Source organism: Anser anser (assembly GCF_964211835.1).
Source record: "Anser anser genome assembly, chromosome: 5".
Lineage (NCBI taxonomy): Eukaryota > Metazoa > Chordata > Aves > Anseriformes > Anatidae > Anser > Anser anser.
The window spans coordinates 55,450,904-55,471,182 of record NC_139725.1 but is presented as its reverse complement, the minus strand read 5'-3'; the positions used below and the strand labels follow the sequence as shown (position 1 = coordinate 55,471,182).

Sequence of the window (20,279 nt, the reverse complement as noted above, 5' to 3'; positions counted from 1 at the left end):
AAAACACAAAGAAAGACTTCTCCAGGCAGGGTACTAGAAAAAAAACATAATCTATTACTATGGCAAGACCTTCACACCGGCATGAACACTCCTGCGTTTTTCTGGTCCACAAAAATGTCTAATATAACTTGAAGCAAATTATGTGAATGTTCTCTCCTCTTTATATCAAAACAGTGGAAGCCTTTTCCCCTCAAAATCCTCCTACGGTGGAAGCCTCTGAAACTTCACATTTTGTGCATACAGTCCCAATATGAATCAGTTCACGGAAAGGCAGCTGCAGTCATGCTGCTCTTCAATTATGTGATGAAGGAATAATGCATCATCTTCCTTAGCTCCACAGTAAATTCCCCCTTGGGAAATTTTTCACACACAGTATTTAACTACATCAAAGTTTTATTTCATAAGGTAAAGGCAGTTCAAGCCAAGTCTCATCATTTAAAATAAACTATAATCCAGGGAGACAGGGATATGGTAATTAGAATGGCATTTCTTAATTAGCTATATGCAGTTTGATCCTCCACAATTATTATGCACAGGAAGGATAAGATTCTAGGAGCAAAAATGCTCCACTTTCAGGCGGATGGTCCATAGCAGGATCCAAACCAACCCTCCCCATAAACTGGAATCCTGGAAGTACTCTTTCCAAGGTACTAGAACAGTTTTCAGAAAGTAAAACAAGCCTCCAAACACAAGTGTATCTGTGCCACACTTGCACCTACCTTTCTGCTTCTAAAAAGCCTTATCAAGCTAGCAATGTCAAAAAAAAAAAGTTGTTGGTCAAAGCCCCGGAGTTTAATTCCCATAGACAAAAATGGTTAGTTCCCCCTCTCCCACTTCCTGAACATGATCACAACTCAAGTGTATTTATATAGGAAAAAAAAGTCACAACCTCCGCTATTTTAAAACAGTACCCGCTATTGTATTTTGAAAGATACTTGATCCTAATTTTATAAACAATGTCTGAATCCTCACTTGTTTCAGTATCTATTGTTTTGATTTATGATTAAGCCTGGGAGTGCATGTGATGAGTTTTAGCTCATGCAGAAAACTCAGTTTCTTTAAACACACAAAGACTTCACAGGGAGGTGGCTACTGAATTTAGGTGTCTCCAAAATGAGTAGGTTATTAGCAGAGTTCTTTGGATTGAATCTTACATTTCTAACTCAATAGTCAGATATTGATCCTGGGCCTCTAGGAAAAGGAAGCCCCCCAGAAACAAACAAAACTAACTCCACTCCCATCCCCGCATCCCAAACTACCCAAACAAAATTCTAACAAGCAAAAAACCCGAACAGATAGGTATTAATATTAAAAAGACAAAAAAAAAACCCCAACCAACAAACAACCCCCTGCACCCCAACTACTTGTTTGAAAGTCAAGCTCTCTGTGAGTCATTACCTTAGTTCTTTTGGAGACTTTTAGGGTTCCAGAGGGGAAAAAAGATCTTTTCTTACATCCTTGCCATCTGACCAGTCATCACCTACCCACACCATAATCCTTTATGGCTACTTTGTTTGAAGCCTGTCAATAGAAGCGCTACATGGGAAAATTTTATGCTATAAAATGTTTTCATATTTGTGGACTGGAAATTTATCAAGTTCTTTTCAGTACTGATACCTATTCTAGAAGCTAAGTTTGCTTTTTCTATTGAATATATATTAGCCCCTATACCTTTATTAATAATCTTCCCATAAAATTCCTGTTTTTCAGGATTACGGTATTTTGTGAAACTTATGAAATTATTTTATTCTTTAATTCACATAGCTAATTCTGCAAACTACGATAATCTGAACACCCCCCCCAAGGCCCTGAGCTAAATTTAGTCTCATGATGAGCAAGTAAAATTCACACGTTCTTTATTTGTCCATATAATACACCATTTTTTTGTTGTTTTGTTTTAAAATTAGATAAAAGCATATTAAATGGCAGGTGTATGAAGTTCTTCAGAAACAATGCCAGAACAAAAAATTGAATTACAAAATGTTAAAAAATATGTAGGTACATTTGAACTTAACATTCCACTAACAGTGTTACAGAAATTGTCTAATGAAAAATAATTGTTCCACTTACCTATTTTTGCTGTTTCTAGGAACTTTTTATTCTGTACATAGGACGATTCTGTACAAAATATGAAGTCTACATTTTTATTACTTATTACCATAAAACAAGGTACAATGTATGTACAATATTAAAATGAAGCCATACTAAAGCCACACTAAAAAGACACTTGTAATATTACTTTTGACATTCCTGATGTACAGGTGTAATTTTGGAGAACAGGAAAAGGTGTCAAACACAGAACTTTATGAAGAACAACAGTCACCAAAATTCTACTTTTTATTTTGCACGTATTAGTTTTAGAATTGTTTAGTAAAGGGTTATAAGTATATAAATATTGATAATAAACATCCTAAACCATTAGTGGTAATAGATTTGGAATATGCCTAAACAAATGTCCAGTGGCCCAAACTTCAAATACAAATTTATGGTGAAATTTAAGTCTCTAAACATTTCCCTTTTTGGTGAGTGTTTATCTTCAATAAAGAACAGAAATTAAATCTAGACAGTGAAAGATGTTCTTATAGGTTGAGCATCACACAATCAATCAAACATTGATATACATTTTCTTTTTCCCTTGGGTAACATAAGAATAATTCCTTTCAGCAACCTCTTGCACAAACATACTGAACACCCAAAATCAAAGGTAACTGATAATCTACCAGCTAAAGATGGAAGTTCAAACAATGGTATATCAAAATACATAGACATTGCTTTACACAATTAAAAAAGCACCCTTTTTCCCTCAAAAGGAGAAGGCATCTTTAAACTTCTTTTAATATAGTTTATCCTAATGGTAAAGCATATTCTTTTTCAAGTTTTACAGGAAATGTTTTCAGACGCAGTGGACGTTCCACTTAAAGGTTGGGTTGGTCTTTAAATTTAGTTGTTGTAAGCCAATGTTTACCACCAACAATTTTCTTCCAATAGACAATGTAACAAATATTGGAAATTGTATGTTAAATGCAACCAACAAACAGCAGGCACTACATCTGCACAAGGTTACTATGAATGTCTGCTTTGCGCAATATTTTCATGGATGCAGGAGACGTTATACTTCCTTAAAAAATAAAACAAAACTATTTTTAAAGAAGCCACGTTTTTATCTCTTTATGCATCAAGACATTAAACATAGTTATATCATGTTACTGCCAGAGACAAAAGAAACTAACCACCCACTTAGAATAGCAGAACACATTTCAAACAGCTTGTAAGCAGGATAAGTAAGTCAAAATACTGGCCACCCTGAGAGAAATCAAATATTGAAGACAAAGCACTATATTTTAAAAGATTTTCCTCCCGTGCTTTTCCATCTACAACAAAAAGCTCATTACATGCAAGTAATCTTGTGGAATATATAGCAGCATTTGAAGATCATCAGCAATTCAGATGCATTTTCAGTTCACTTGTGAGGTGTATTTGCAGCAAATATGCTCTTTACAACTACAACAAAAAAATATTTTCACGGTAAAAGTATGGTCACTATCCCCTCAGCTCTTAGACTCTTAAAAAAGAAGCAGAATGGAATTCAAGGGTCTGTTCTTTTCCTCATTTTACTTAATTACACAAGCTTGTAATGTTTTGTTTCCTGAAAGGCTATGTTCATCTTTCAGATAAAAACTGATGCAGCTGAAATGACACACAATATCTGCCATGGAATACTGAACTCCTAGAGCCCAAGAAAAATGCTGAGTATTAAAAGCTCAGATAAGGGAGAAAACAGTGAAAAAGTATTTTATTGACTTGAAAAAAATTAAAATGAAATTTTATATTCAGTTTATTCCCAGTCATCATAAACAAAATTTTCATTTTAGGAAAAATTATTCTACCAGTTCACATCTCAAATACTGGTGCCGTATTATATACTAGAGACTGGAAAATATGGCTTTAAATATACATAAAGTATTAGGACATGGAATATATAGATCTATATCTTTGTCCTAAGTAAAGGAGAAAAAAATTTACATAATTCTTATAAAGGAATCATGATTGAGGATTGTCATGAAAGTTACCAGTTTGTAAGCCATGTTTTAAAGTATGAAAGAATAATTGTGTATTTTCAAAACTGCTGGTATATTACAAGACAGCAATAACGTGGAAACAACTATAAAGTTGAGAAATCCTACAAAAAGTTTAATTATTAAATTTGAAATAATTTTGCTTTTGAAAATACACATTTATCATTAGTACCAACTATTGGTCATTCATTTCTTTAGGTGGAAATAGTTTATAGAATGCTCTTCTCAAATATGAAGATAAAAAACTACGTTATCAGCTAGCTGGTACTATGATAACACCTCCAGGAAATTGTGTCCACTTGATTATAGTCAACCCGACATTCTGCATTTGGAATTGGGTAATTTACCATTGTTTGAACTACTAATCTTGAGCTGCATACTCTATTAAGTTATTGCCTACAGAACTGGGTTGAAGAAAGCTTTGACTTTGTGTGTAACTGATTGGTATGGCACAAAAAAGTAAGTTCTACTGTAGAACTGAGTCCAGAAAAAAAAAAAAAAAACAAAAAACAAAACAACTTTTCCTTCAAAATAATATTTCACTGTGAATAGTTTAATGCCCATCATGTGATATTAATTCATCAGCTCTGCAATGTGATTCCAAGGCTTTCATGGTATAGATATCCTGAGGCAGTTCTGACTTGCGTCGCACAAGAGGACGATCTTTTTTCTGATCTTTCTGTGCCTGAAATCAAAATGGAACAAAGTTAACCAAAAATATTAATTACTGAACAATTACTTTAAAATATTTCTTCCATATCAGTATGTTCAGTTTCCTTTCAGGGACTGAAATAAAATAAGGAAAAAAGTTTTTACTGTCTCCTGTTTATTCCACCAGCTATCCAGTCTCAAGTCAAAGAAAAACAATTTCTTCTTACTAAGAAGAAAATAACATTAAAAAAAGAAAGGAGAGCTGCTAGCATTTATGATGCTACTACCATGATTGTCCCTTGATTATAACCTTCCTTAAAATAAAAAAACCTCTCCTTTTAACATCTTTCATTTTGTGTTTCTTTACATCCTAGATAAATGATCTTAGTTTCTTTCATGCTTGCACCATTCACATATCTGAAAAATTAAGGTTCTCCTGTGTTAGAGTACTGATGCTCTGTCAAAACCAGACAATATTCCTGTCAAAGTATCATTAAATAATGATGCCTTCATACAGTCCTCATGTCCTTCTCATCTACCCTAATTCAGCTGTTAGATCACTGATGTTAATTGATGTTCTTTAACAAATTATCCTCAAAGTCTTCTGAGTTGTCTGCATGAACACAAACCTAGTAAGATGACTGAGAAGGGTGACTGATTTTCTGCAGATATTCTCATCCCCCTGCATGCCCTCCCTTTCCTATCTGTTACGCTGCCCCATACATACGAGCTCAGTTAGGTCTGCACTTTCTCACCCTGTACAATTTCATTTAACCCACACAACTGCAATCTGTAAGTGGTGTCACCTCACATTTCTCACCCTCTTTCTCAGGTACAGTGAACGTTACATGATAAATCTGGCATGCTGCTGTTTGGTTCTTCTCACACAGAAAAGCAACCATTTATTCTCACTCTTTTTTTCTTCCATTGTTCCCCAACAGCCCTATAATAGGACTCAAATATAAAAAAAAAGGCCCATATAAAAACTGAGCAGCTTTTACTTTGCCTTTGTTTCACTAGCATGTTCACAAAGTTAGTAATACATGGTGGCCAAATTCAGCTTTGCCAGAGTCCAGTACAGAAGAAAAGCTGTTCTACTGTCCTCAGCCATTCTAGCAGCACCTCTTCAATACTGACACTCTGCTACATTCCGAACCTCCAACAAAGCCTTACTTTCACTGAAACCGTATAGAACTTGACATAGTTCTCACTTCTCAAGTTTGGTTTTAAGAACACTAGGTTTTGCTTTTGACTTAATTTTTTTTTAAACTGGTAACTGTTGTAGATTGTTTTAACATCAATTTCTGATAGTACTTAGCAAGGGATACGTAGTTCTCTCTACAGTGTCCACTCAGAAATTTAAGAATCCTACCTGCATTTAGCCTGCTATCTACAGTACCCTAAACCTTAATCAATGTTTTTCCTCTCTAGCAAGCTACTTACCAATCCTCTTGCTTTATACTTCTCAGAGATATCTCTAAGTTTCTGTTAATAGTAACTCCTGCTTCAAAACATCCCATTAGCTCTGCTAAGACAGGATCTTTATCTTTGAAAAATCTCATTTACCTCTTGCACACTTTCTGAACAGAGAAAAGCAGGAAGCATGCACCTGGAGTGACGGTTAAAGAACGCTTCAACAGTTCTAAACTAAGTTTTGGAATTTTATTTATTTTTACAATTTGTTTCTTTTCCATTAGCTTCACTGCAATCCACTCCAGAAGTGACTATTTAAAAGCCAGCCATCACAGAGCATAACTTTGGGGCATACATACATATATATTTTTTAACTTCAACCTACTGGATGCGAAATGACATATTTCTTATAATACATAAAATACAATAATGCAGAAATATAATTTTAATTATTTAATGAATTCTACAAAATTAATGTGGAATGTTATGCTCACCATATGTTTATTTTCATTAAATTCCTTGTCTGATTCTTTTGTTTAAATTAACAGAACTTATCTCCTATCTCAACCACTCATTGAGATCACTTCTCTGGTCTCAAAAATTGCTGGATATAGAGGTATTCATATTACTGACATTCTACCAGACATCTTAGTGATATTGCAGTGCTCCCTGTTACCATCTTCCATTAGCTCCTAGTTCAAATAGTTCTCCAAATGTCTAGTTTTAATGTCAGGACTCTTGTTCCATTTAACTGAATATAAAAAAATCCTTAAGATCACTAAGCATTAGCCAAAGACAAAAAGGTTGGAATGGCCTTGAGACTCTGCCTTTTACTAGGTAATGGAACATGACAGATGGTGGATTGAGGAAAACAGCCTACATGTAAGCAAGACAAGTTTAATGGCGGACACTTCATAAATTTTGTCAGGATATAGTAGCTTTAGCCAAAAAGAAGGCTCTGAATAACAGACAAAAGAAATGTCATCATTAGAATCTGACTATTTTAAATGTTTTTTAATAAACAAAACTGGTATGTAGAGAATAGAACACTGGATTTTAGCCATATTTTTAATTATCCTTAAAGCATAGCCTTTGTTTCTGTCATGACTCAGACAGCTATTTCTAAGTTGAAAGGAAACAAAACCTTTGCAGAACTATCTAAAGAGACCCATACAGCAGACCCACAAGCATAACTGTATATAATAATATATTCTTTGCTGCTACAGTATCCCTTTAAAGTTGCAGCTCTAATGAAGTTTATTACTTTAGGAGACAACAGTAAGAGATGAAAATGTAACTCAAATTCATTTATAGGATTAACAAAGTAAATAAAATTAAGAGCAACTCTGCCAGATTTATAATTTACTAATTCAATTTGTAATGAGTGCTTTATTATTTTCACATAGTTTTACCTGACAAGCCTCTTCTTTCACTGTCTTTTTCAGCATCTGCAAATCTTCAATTAAAGGCCCATCTGTTTCCATTGCAACAGGACTGTTCATCAAACTCGTGTCACTATATGTTGGGTACTAATAAAATGCAAAGTGTTAAAATTATCATTCTTAGTAGTAATACCTACACACTAAGAGTGATTTAGAGCACCTGAATGTTATAATTGAGATTAGCTTATCTTATGTTTCTAGGTACCAAGTAATAAATTTCCTCCCAAGTGCACATGAAAGATGGAGAAAAATGGAACTCTAATACTTTCATTTTGGCAGAAATGTCCTGTTGAAAAATACAGTCAGAATACAAAAATTATGCTTCATCTGAGACTGAATTTTAAAATATATTCAGATTTTGCCAGTATTGATTTTCTATTCTGGCAACCGAAACCCTATTAATACGTTGTCTATTGTCTATTAATACATTGTCACTGATTTATGATCAGTGTAGCAACCTAAACACAATGATTTAACTTGCTGGTGCAATTTTGTATTTGTAAAGAAAATATACTGTTAAAAAACCAATTTGGTTAATACAGATGTAAAATAATTTCAAAATGAAATACTTGCTTAAGACAGAGAAGTTTAATAAAGCAGCCATTCAAGTATTTTGTGAATTAAAAAAGCTATGAAAACAATTGTATAGTATCTAAAGTTTGCTGTAAACTAAATCAAAATATTGCAATCTTAATGATTTATCAATAGTTTAAATTCTATTTTAACTCAGATGAGATGTGGTCTTTAAACCAAAACTCATTTATGAACACACACAGGCACTTTCTCAACCATTTTTCTTCAAAAATATTTTAGTATCTAAGTGTACCCATAATATAATGCATGTTAGATGACACTGACAGCAAGGATTTAACAAGTTATCAAGATCTAAAAATCTTAAAATGCATTCTTATGCCATGTAGAGTAAGGAATAGCTCTGAACAAGAATTGTCAGTAAATAGACAAAAGTAAACATTAATAGAAATTCAGGGTGGGAAGTGGAACTGCTAAAATCCATTATAGAGTATGCTAGAAGCACCTATACACCTATGTCAGTTCTTTATTCAGTGGAGCATTCTGTGTTCAAATTAATCATATTTTAAATTGCTTGCAATTACCAGCTTTCTTCAAGACTACTGTACAGAATATACTGTATACAGGTTGTGCTTACCAGTTTCAGAAAATGTTATAACAGTTATAAGAGTTATAAAGTTAATTGGGAAGACAAGCAATTTTACTCTGTAGTACTGCATATTTTACTACCACAAGTCTACCCACTTCTTTAGTCAGACATGCATAGTTCACCATTTATTTTAGGAAGTGACCGTGTATATCAAACACTCTTCAACCAGGGCTTTTGTATAGACTATCTGATTAGAGAACGTTCTGTCACTGAAAAATCATTGCTACTTTCATTACACACAGTTCTTTTTAAATTCATTTAACTGATCTATTGTCAATAGTGGTACCAATTGATTTGAACATTTTTTTATTTGAGCACACTAGTAGTTGTTCCCCGAGAAATGCCACAAGAGGAAATAAACATTTATGAAATTCCTTCTCCCTTGAAAAAAAAGATGACCCCATAATTTCTTTTAAAATAGCACTGAGATCATAAAGTGTCCTGCTTCCATTTATAGAGTACCATTACTCAATCTTCCACCACTTAAACTCAGAGTTGCAAAGACACAGTACAGTAAGTTTCTTGCTGCAAAGTAATTGAAACTTTTCTTTTCCCTCATAGCAGCAAGTCAGCATGATTGAGATAAAGAAAAATGACCTTTCATTAAAAAATAAAAATAGCATTCCCCAAGCAATGGGAGGGTGGGTAAGTGGGGGGGAAATCCAGGTTGAACCATCCCATGATCTCAAAATAAGTAGTCTAAAGGAACCTTTCTTTATCAAAGTTTCAATAATATCAAGTTACTTCAACAAGTGCCTGACAGGATATTTTCCTTTTTAGCAAGAACCTGACATGCAGGTCCATCAGAAGACCAGCCCATTGCAAATATGAAAACAAATGCAGCAGACAAGAATGTACAATATTACTTTAATCCATTTGACACAGAGGAAAACTGACCAGTCATAACTCACAGTTTGCAGAAAGATCTCTTTTGTAATATATTGTTTGCAAAACAGCTTTTCAAGAGAAACCACTTATGGCATCTCTATATTTTCCATAATTTTGCACAATAACTTTTCAAACCGCAATACAGTATATCTCCTATTATAAGAAAAGGAAAAAGTACTTCACATCATATTTTTCAGAAACCTTTTTTGTTCTTTTTAAATAATTACTTGCACAAGAGAAAGGTTACAAATTTTAAAAGTACTTTTATTGTATATCTTTCATAATACAATTAGTGAAATTGCTTTATTTCCATGATCAGTCAGACCTGTTTCCCCCACTGATATTTAACAAAACTAAAGTATTTAAACATGAACATGTTATGTTAATCTTTTCTAAATACCTGGGGATTTGATTTGGCTAGATTTTCTATTTTAACCCATGCTTCTTCCCGTTCCTTCAATTTTAGCTTCTCTCTGAAAGAAAAGTTTAAAAGCAAAAATAGCAAAAGAAGCTTGGTGAATCTTGTATCACAACTTGTGTACATTTTCTTAAGTATGAAAAATTTCACCAGAACAAATTATTTGTCTATGCTTGTTCCAGCTTACCACCCAAAACACCACTTACTGTTGACAGGACAATTTGCATTGTATCAATACCCCATGATTTAAAAACAACATTAAAAGGAAACAAAAACAAGAACACCAATGCACTTATGAAAGCAACAAACCGACTGATACCAGTTAGTCTTTTGTGACTGTGTTTAAATGGTTACAACTCAAAAGTTTCGATTTTTTTTTTAAAAAAAACTTTTTAATATATAAAGGGCAGGGATTCTTATTGTCAGCCCAACTTCTTCAGGTAATAATTTGAAATAAAACACCCAGAGATATTTTGTATTGAACACTAAAAAGAAGCGAAAAGGTTTGATTCTTTATTCAGGAGTTGGACTCGATGATCCATAGGGGTCCCTTCCAACTCGGGATATTCTATGATTCTGTGATTTATGCCTGATGTAACTTAAATTTTAAAAATTGTTTTTCCCCATTCTAATAGATAATCAACTTCATGCACAGACTAGAACAAACACGTTTGCAAGGTGGCAGAGTTTAAAAGGGCTTCTAGCTCAAGAGTGCTTGAAAAAGGCTTTCAGACTTCAAAACACTGAGCAGATGATCCATACTTAAAAACAAGTCTACACACAATTTGTCTCCAACTTTTCATTAAGCTAGGTTTGGAGTGGGGTAGAAGGACACCCACCCCATCTAAGCTGTGGTGCGGAGAGGGATTTTATTTTGCTTTGATGTAACCCTTAGTACTCTGCCTGCCTTAGTTCACATTCAAATGAAACACCACAAAAAGCCCAACACAACCAAACAACCACCAACCAACAACAACAAAAAAACTCCCCAAAACAACCAAAAAAGCCAATAGGCATAAAACAAAGAGAACAAAGGAGAATAGACTGCTTTCTAATTTAAAATGGGTTCTACTTATTCGCTATAAGGGAAGAGAGAGATGTATAGTCTTTGTTCTTTTAAAAACAAAAAAGAAATTTTCACATTATGATATGTATCTTAAAAATTTATGCTATACTACAAGCTTATTTCTACTGAAATTGTTATAACTGCCTTCAAAATTTGGGCAAATTCATCCACATTAGAAATTCATATTGCTTCCAGTATATTGTTTTAATATAGGTGTATAATTTGAAACATTACTTAAGGGAATCCTTGGTCACTTTGAAATTAAAAATGGAATTCAAATTGATGTATTTTCAATACTGCCTTTCTAACTATGCTCCCCAGTTTCTAAAATAAGCACCATATGATTAATACATTTGATTTCTGGGTCTCGAAATTATGTCTAACGGGAAAAAGAGGAACAGAAGATAAGTGACATTATTATCATAAGATTTAGCCACATTTTTGGGCATAAACCAGAAGTGTTCTAGCTTCCAATTCCCTGCTGTTTCACTGGCCTATGCAGGAATGTACTAAACTCATCAGGATTCTTCTGGCAAATAATGTATTACAAAAAAGTGACAACTTTGTCTTGGAGAATTTCAAGGAAAACATGCACATGTGCGCACACAATGCAATGCTGAAAACACACAAAAAGTGTTTTGGGAAGAACCAAGTGGCAACATGAGAGAAAACAACACTGGGTAAATAAAGCATGCTAAAATAAACACAGGATGTAAACTAAGCTGTTCAAGAGATCTTTTACGCTGGGCTCCGCGATTAGCAGCATCTTTCTCCAAAAATTACTTTTCATCAGGAAGATGGTGATCTGCAGCAAAGACTACATGAAGCACCCTATTCTGAAGATTTTAAAGAGTTCATATATGAGAAATTTCACCAAGTGAATTTTGAGACTTGTACTGTAATCAAATGGGCACAACTTCCCAGTAGAGAGACAGTAGTTTTTCAGAGCTAAAGCACTCTGAACAAATTATTCAAGAACAGACAGACACACTAACATAAAAACTTACTTCAGTTTTTCTGCTTTAAATTGCTGTGTGCAGTCATCGAACAGTTTTTGGTTCATCTCCATGAAGAGTTTCAGAGCATTGTATATCAAGCCATGTATTGTCCTATAAGTAAAACTTCTGGTTGAAACTCAGAGTACTTTAAACTTTGAAATCTATTTTTTCCTGGTCAACAGAGGCCAATAGCCTACATAACTGGAAAATTACATCATTTCAGAAAAAAATGGAAACAACACTAGTTAATGGAAGTTTCAGTCCACCCTCAGAAGGGCTAACATGAGTGCTAAAATTACCAGTTTACTTACTCTATGGTACTAGTCACATATACTTTTGAAGCTTTAACTTAATTTTTAATACTATGTGTATCAGAGGACTAGGTTTGAAATTTAGTAGCTGACACTAACCAAGCTAGAGTTATTAGAGAAAATGCAAGATGGTGTTAAAGTTATTGATACAAGTAACTTACTGGGAACTGACAAATCAAAGGAACTACAAGGGGCCTAGAAAAGACACCATTCATTTTGAAAACTGCCACACAGCAACAGCACTTACTTCAACACAATTTTGCCAGGACTCTTTGGAAAAGTGTTAGAAAAGTGATGTGGAAAACAACAGAAAAAAAATCAAAAAACCCCATGTGACTTATGAAGCACTTACTTCTACAGCGTAATTTGCAATTCTAGTCTAATCTCTTACTGATTATTACAACCAAAGAAAGAAGCAATCAGTTAAGTGATTACTTTGTATCATGCATGTGAGTCGCAAGTGAGAGTGCAGCTGTACGGGGTAGCATGACTTTGCTCAGAACAAAATGACTGCATGGCCTTGAAAGCCAGAAAAATAACTGACAATCCATATTGACTATGTAGAATTGCATCACTGAATCACAGTTTATTAATAAGTACATTATTTGTTACTGCTTAAAACCAGCGACAGTAATCAATCACTTTAACATCACTTTATCTTCCATTTCTTTTCCTATGTTTAGTGGCAGATTTATTAGGTATTTTTGGCCGACCCCTCATCAGTCCTCAGTTCACGGCCAGCACCAGGCTGTGATACTTTTACCATCCCAGCAGTTGCACAACCGCTCAAACAAAGAGGCCCTTCACAATGGAACAGCTGCAGGAAGGAGCTGACCAGGACTGTTTTCATGTGTAAGTACTATGTTATTGTGGGGAAAAAAAGTTAAAATAGTCAATGGAGAAAGAAAACAGTAAACAAAAAGGGGAAAAAAACACACAAGAAAAGTAAAGGAAAATAAAACTCCTGATCTACAACACATTCCACTAGAATTTAGAAGAAATGCAAATGAGCAAAGGGGTTAGATATCAGAAATCATAGCTTGTCTTTAGAAATATCTAAACTATGGATTAGTGCCAAATTTATATTAATAAAAGTGTCATGGATTAGATGTACTAAAACAGTTTAATTAAAAAAGGAAAAAATGCTATCCTCTTCTTCATTTCTTAATATTTAATATTTTGACTACAGTAATCTCCTCCTTACCCAGTAACTTTAATGTCATAGAATAAACAGCTTAGCACATTTAAAACTATCAACTCAAAGATAAGATCTGAACCACTTTTCAAGCCTAAACTAGACATAAAAGAAGGCACAATTTTATTCGTACAAATGTTTCTTACTTGTTCCAATGTGTCTTTGAATTCCGGTACAAGGATGGAAACATGATGGGTAAAATCTTTGCTGCATTATCACTAATTAAACTCATAATATACTCATTATTCCAGTAGTATAATGCTCGCTCTGCCACCTAAGACAACATGGAAAAAAGGAACACTTCTTCAGACAATCCCTTAAAGAGCATATAATGGAAACATTTGGTAAAAATAATTGAAAGGTTAAAAAAAATTGCAACTGAGATTTGGATTTTTGTATCATGAACTGAAAGCTACTCATGGAAGGACAGAAAAACTACTTTTTCTTCAACAGAAAATTCAAGCAGAGACTTTTTTCTCGCCCAGAGAAAGAGTATCTGTAGAACTCTTATCATAAGAGTGAAATGCAAACAGTACGTACTGAAAAGGTTCAGGTGCTTCTGAAAGATGCTTTTAAAAGTGGTATGCCTAACAGAAGAGCTTAAGTGAATTAGCCAATATGAACTCATGTATTATGCTCTTGGAAAGAAATAATGCTAAAATTTGGATACCCCATTTTTGCCAGAATTGAAGACTTTTTGCAAGAAATAAAATTAAGTATGGTGAACAGCAGCAAATAATACCAAGTTCACTCTATAAAAATTCTCATCGGATTGTACATTCAGGAAGTACAGACCTGAAAGTGCGGACTGGACACACATTTGGCTAGCTGTCTGAAGAGAGGCTCCATAACTTTTACAAATTCAGATGGTTCAATAACATCTAAAATTTCTTCTAGTTCATTTAAAAACATGACTTCTTTTGGACTGTGAGTCTTTGGCCAGTATTTCAGCAGTGCCATTACAACCTGTAGAAGCAAAGTGAACATAGCTTTCATAAGAACTTGGCTTTGCCTTGTACTGAATCTCATGTCATTAAGAAGTGCAATGTTTTAAACAGAACAAAACCCTCAAATTTCTTGTCCCACATGACAGTAGCAATCAGATGTGGCTCAGTCACAGAAATAACAGCTGGTAAGGCTAAAAACATTTTCTTAGAAGACAGTTATACCGTTAAAAAACTTCTCCAATCAGAAGACTAGAGGAAGTAACCTGACATCTATCTTAACGTGACCATCAACTCAAAGTGCAAATTTGCTGCTATATGATGGGAAAAATATCTGCCACTTAAGTGACAGCAGTTTTCAAGCTCTTATTTCTTGGAGGAACACTTCAAGGCTCAAGAAATTAAGCTCTATCACTATATTTTCAGGAAAGACGATAAATACCCAGACTGACAGGTGACTGACTACTCCAGGCAGATTACTGTTACACATTAAGTTTTATTTAATTGACTACATTACTATAGTCACAGTCTTAAGGGGATCCATAAAATGTGATACAGAAAAGGAAGCAGTCTCTCAGAGGGATCACAAGTATTCAGAAAGAATCTACGCATCCATGGGTAAGGCCTCTGAATTGAAAACCAAAGTTTCATCTATTGAATATGTACGTTGAAGAACTTAAGCCTGAAGAGTGATATCAGCTTAGAAGTTAATATATTTAGACATTGTACTTATTAATGGAGTTATCAATTACATCATCATTTATTAAGTAACTTCAAAAATATGCAAAATTATACTGAAGGCATAATGAATACTGTGCTATTAGTAATATTCAAATAAGACTTTTCAAATAATATTTCAAAATGATTGACATATCGCTCCACTTTAGATTTTTTATAAGAAATTAGTATGTTCTTGAAAGCACAAGTTTGTAAATGCTTTTGTTTTGTGGTTAAAGACTAAAAAAACAGGGCTTAGGACTCTAAGTCACTGGAGGGTCAGGACATTTGCATTCCTATCTCAGACAGTAATTTTAACTAGTGTTGTTTTGATAAACTAAACCAATGCAAACCAATTCTTTCCCTCGTTCTGCATTCTGAGTTACTTTCTATGAGTATGCAGGAAACTTTGTATTTCAGTATCTTTTTCTCTGAAATTTAACTTTCATCTGGCAACTGCACTATTAAAATCTTGTATTGTACCTCTTTTTAAATCAATACAATTTAACTATTTCAACAGATTTTTTGAAAACTGTATAGCTTATGATTGTTCTTAGCTTGTCTGATTAATACTAAGTAAAGCATCCCATATTTTAAAAATAATACTCTGGGAATAAGAAACGCAATGGAAGTACTTTTATCTTCATGATGCAATATACTCTTGTGGAGACAAAACCACATCACAGACTGTTTGAAATTAAATTCTTACTCACTGCTCACTGTACATAAAGCAACCTAAAAAGTCACATAAAGAACAAAAATATGACAGTGTTTGTCTAGTTCTAGATGTAGAACTGAAGAAAAAAGGCACAGAATTCTTGGAAAAAAACACACAAGCAAAACCCCCAACAACTCTCTCCTAAAAAGCTTCTATACAACTTTGATGTAGTTTAAGTTACAACAATCCATTAGCCTTTGTCTTAAGACACCAAACTCTTATTTAGAAAAAAAGAGCATTCTTTATTTTCTGAAATGGATGATACTTTTACAAAAGGCCAGATTTTTTTAAGGTTAAAAACTACAAGTAAAATTTAACACAATCAATGAAATAATACCTCAATGAGAAATCAGCGTATGTTTACTGTATGTATCCATTTAATTGTTGGAGTAGATACTATGTCATTAATGAAGCCTTGGGAAATTTATGCAGATTTTATTAAATAAGATGTAAAAATGTCTTATCTGACAATTACGAGGGGAAACAAAGGCTTTTATTTTGTAATGAGCGGAATTTTGGAAAGGGAACTTAGCACATGCATTACTCACTGTGATTAAAAAATGTTGTAAGTGTTATGTACTAACTTGGGATAAAAAAGGAAAAAGAACTTGGATTTGTATTAGTTCAAATTCGTACTAGGAAATATCACAGTATCACAGATTTCTAGGTTGGAAGAGACCTCAAGATCATCGAGTCCAACCTCCGACCTAACACTAAGTACTCCACTAAACCATATCGCTAAGCTCTACATCTAAACGTCTTTTAAAGATCTCCAGGGATGCTGACTCCACCACCTCCCTGGGCAGCCCGTTCCAATTATGTAATATGTAACATCCCGGTTGATATTTGGAAGAAAGGTAAGATTTCAAGATCTCATATGGCACAAATGTCAGAATGTACAAGATGTGGTATTTTAAAGACTAGAAGCTCCAAGAAGAAGAGAATTCTTGCTCAGTTGCACACTGCTTTAAGATTCAGTTTCATTTTACAATGGAAACAGTTATAATCTAATTCTAAATCACTTTTGTTATTAGCAATCGTTTACAGATTGCAACTTAGTGATTAAATGTGTTGGCTTAGTGATGCAAAACACTATATACTATGTAGGACAGTGAGTATTCATCTGTTCAGCTATGTGCAGCCAGACCAAAATCTGTTTTTGTTTATGTCCAAGTTGGTATTTGATTCAAAAGTCAGGATCTGACTCAAAAGCCTTGCATCAGTACGTAGCTGTGTGCCAGAAATCTGTGCTCTAGCATATCATCAGCTTCTCAACACAGCACAGTTCAGGCAAGCAAGCATCTGACTAAACTGCTTCTGCATCAACTGTCTCAGATCCAGTCAGCCAGAACAAAATAAGCACAATATAATCTCTTCTGTTTGCTAAAAGATACAATTTTCAAGTTGCATTAATTCATTTTGAGCATTCCAAACGGTTTCTGAGAAAAAAAAATCAACTTGATAAATCAAAATGATTAAATATTTGACTCTTCTGATTAAAAACAATCACCTATCAACACTTTGTTCCTAAAACCTCTTTAAGCAGTCTACAGATGAAAGAGATATTAATATTCTAAAAACATAATAGCAAGATAAACTTACTGGTTCTGTAAGTGTGCTGTCCTTTTCCAAAAACTGAACTACACAGTACGCCAGCTAAAATAAAAGAGAATATTTTATTAACACTTGTGAAACTGAACACACTTTGAAATCAGTAGTATAACTGGAGAACACTACTGAATCCAGATAAAAACAACAGTTTTTCTGTAATTTTACAAGGTTATTTGGCAGACAATTTAAAAAACAACAAAAGAGTACATATGCTTTAACAATTTTTCCCCAGCTATCTCAAGTCTGTACTCATCTTCTGGGTTGTAACAGAAACAAACTTTCAACTGTTGAAAGACCTGTATACTGTCTCTTGAGAAAGCCAGAATTCACAAGAGGGGTAGAAAGGCTTGAACAGAAATTAACCATATTTACTCTTCTCTCATTATACAGTGGATCAGTGATCAGAATTGATAAATTGTTACCAGAAAACAAGGAGATACAAAAAGATAGGGTTAGTAAGACCGATTCTTTCTAATATGAATTAGGATACTGAAGTGATTTTTAATACACAAAGAGAAGATAGCAAAAGCGGAGAAGAGACTACAAACAAGCAGTTACAAATCTGGGGAAGAAGCCCTCACTGCTAAATGATTCTATCCTCTGATAAAGATACACTATTAAACAGTATGAAATCAACATGAAAACAGATGTTTGGACAAAGGATCACACTGTTTACTCACATCTACTACATCTTTGCTCAAATGCCCTGCTTGTTTTTACATAGTTTTTGCTTTGCTGGTTTTAATTAAAGAAACTTAATTCTAAAGCAAATGAGAAATCCATGTCCTAGAAGTTCTCCTTCATATAAACGTAATTGCTCACTTTAATACAATGAACTCCAGAACTTCCCTGAGGCAAATAGTCAGAAGCCAGCACTGCAAAGGCTGAATCAGCTCCTGTTGGAGAGGCAATAGCCTGCGTATCTGCTGGTGCCTCCTTTGGTTTGCCAAGAAGGAAGGTTAAAAACCTCTCCTCTTGTTACCCGTAGGGAAACAGTCACTTTCCAAATCATCTCCAAATGAGATTCTTGCATGGGAATGGGAATTTGCACCTATTTTTGGTGATGAAATCAATCCACAAATTACTGTTCTATTTGAGATTTCATCTTTGTTATGAAGAAAAAGTTTACAGATCTCTTGGAAATGAACACGAAGGAATAGACTACGAAACTGAGAAAGCAAATCTATCTTCATAAAGTCCACACACATGTGGAATAGCCTAAGTTAGTCAAAAACTAACTCACCTAAGTTAGTCAAAAAAGCACAGAACAGTTGTAAATCTTAAGATTTGCTATGAGAAAGTGAACTAGTAATAACTACGTGTATTAATTTCAAGCAGATGCAAGATTAGATTGAATTAGCGTTTACCAACTTCAGTTCTAAGCATGATACTTTGTGCCTAGACAGTCAACTATTACATCCCTTGCACTCGCCAACAATCCCAAATTAAAATTTTAATTTTTTATTATAAATTAATTTTTATTATAAAATAATAAATTATTAAATTTTTAATTAAATTAAAAAAATAAAATTATTAAATTTTTATTATAAATTAATTTTAATTTAATGGGAGTATCACTGCACATCTCAAACAGCTTAAATGTTTTTTCTAATGTTTTTTCATTTATGGAAGTTAAGCTGGTTAGCCCAATTCCTTTCTTGTTTTTGATGACTACTACCAAGGAATCCGCCCAGGTAATCTGAGGAATGTACAAAGATTACTTTAGAATAATGGAGAACGCTATCTATAGTAAATTTAAATTGATTATAGAAATTAGCTTTCATCACATATATCTGGATTTGTCAGTGCAATCTTTCTGAATATCTGCTGTTGTTTCAATGTGAATTTTTGACTTGACTTTGGTGTTTCACACAATTCATTTGAAGTGTCTTATTTCATTCAGTAAGATATGTCATAGAAGACAGGCAACCCTATGTCTACTACTTGCTGATATGAATGCAAGTCAGTAGAAGGTGTAGAAGAATTAGTTTATGAAGTAAGGGGAACAGAAAGACCAATCCATCTCAGGTAGGTTAGAACAGAAGGTGTCAATCATAGCAGACCTTTGCACTTTTTATGTTATTAAGAATAGCACCAGACAAAACTTACCTGTGGATGGTAAACACTGAGTGATTTCACTTTGTGCAGTGGTAACAAAACCTTCAATAAGAATATTTTGTGCTCTTCTTTTAATGGTAAGGCAAATCCATTAATTATGCTGTCAGGGAAGGAAATTAAAAAATAAAGTCAGCAATTACTCAAAAACTGCACTACTGTACAGCACGTACCAAACCCTTGTTTTCATAGCACATTTGAGAACTCCTGGAAAACAGTGTAGCAGAAAAATGTACAGATTCCACATGCACCAGAGACCATTTCACTTTTGATCCAGTTCTTTAAAGAGCACAAATAAATAGAACAGTCAAATCAACATCTGCCCACACCTCACCCAAATCTTTCACAGGTCCTAAATTCTTCTTCCAAGCAACACATACGACTATGTTTGCACTTCAGATTCCAATTTTTGTTATGAACTACTCACTACAAACAAAGCTTTGAATACATATTCCTATCAGCATCATCACCGAATTAAAGAATGAACCTGAGACTGAATATCGGAGAGAGCGACCCAGGACAGCAAACAAGGGAAA

The 20,279-nt window shown here is 33.9% G+C and overlaps 1 protein-coding gene across 4 annotated transcripts in view; it reads right to left on the bottom strand.

The window, feature by feature from the left end:
- Positions 1-2,130: 2,130 nt before the first annotated feature.
- The window catches only part of PPP2R5C (protein phosphatase 2 regulatory subunit B'gamma), an 81,414-nt gene continuing 63,265 nt past the window's right edge, over positions 2,131-20,279 (bottom strand). For all 4 annotated transcript variants that reach the window (XM_083840152.1, XM_083840153.1, XM_083840155.1 and 1 more), the window contains 8 exons: positions 19,738-19,846; positions 17,620-17,673; positions 14,434-14,604; positions 13,785-13,912; positions 12,142-12,243; positions 10,051-10,123; positions 7,553-7,669; positions 2,131-4,761 (listed from right to left, as the gene is read on the bottom strand). In XM_083840152.1, the coding sequence (XP_083696278.1) occupies positions 4,630-4,761; positions 7,553-7,669; positions 10,051-10,123; positions 12,142-12,243; positions 13,785-13,912; positions 14,434-14,604; positions 17,620-17,673; positions 19,738-19,846 (886 nt within the window). In that variant the 3' untranslated portion in view covers positions 2,131-4,629. The remainder of the gene's footprint in view (positions 4,762-7,552; positions 7,670-10,050; positions 10,124-12,141; positions 12,244-13,784; positions 13,913-14,433; positions 14,605-17,619; positions 17,674-19,737; positions 19,847-20,279) is intronic.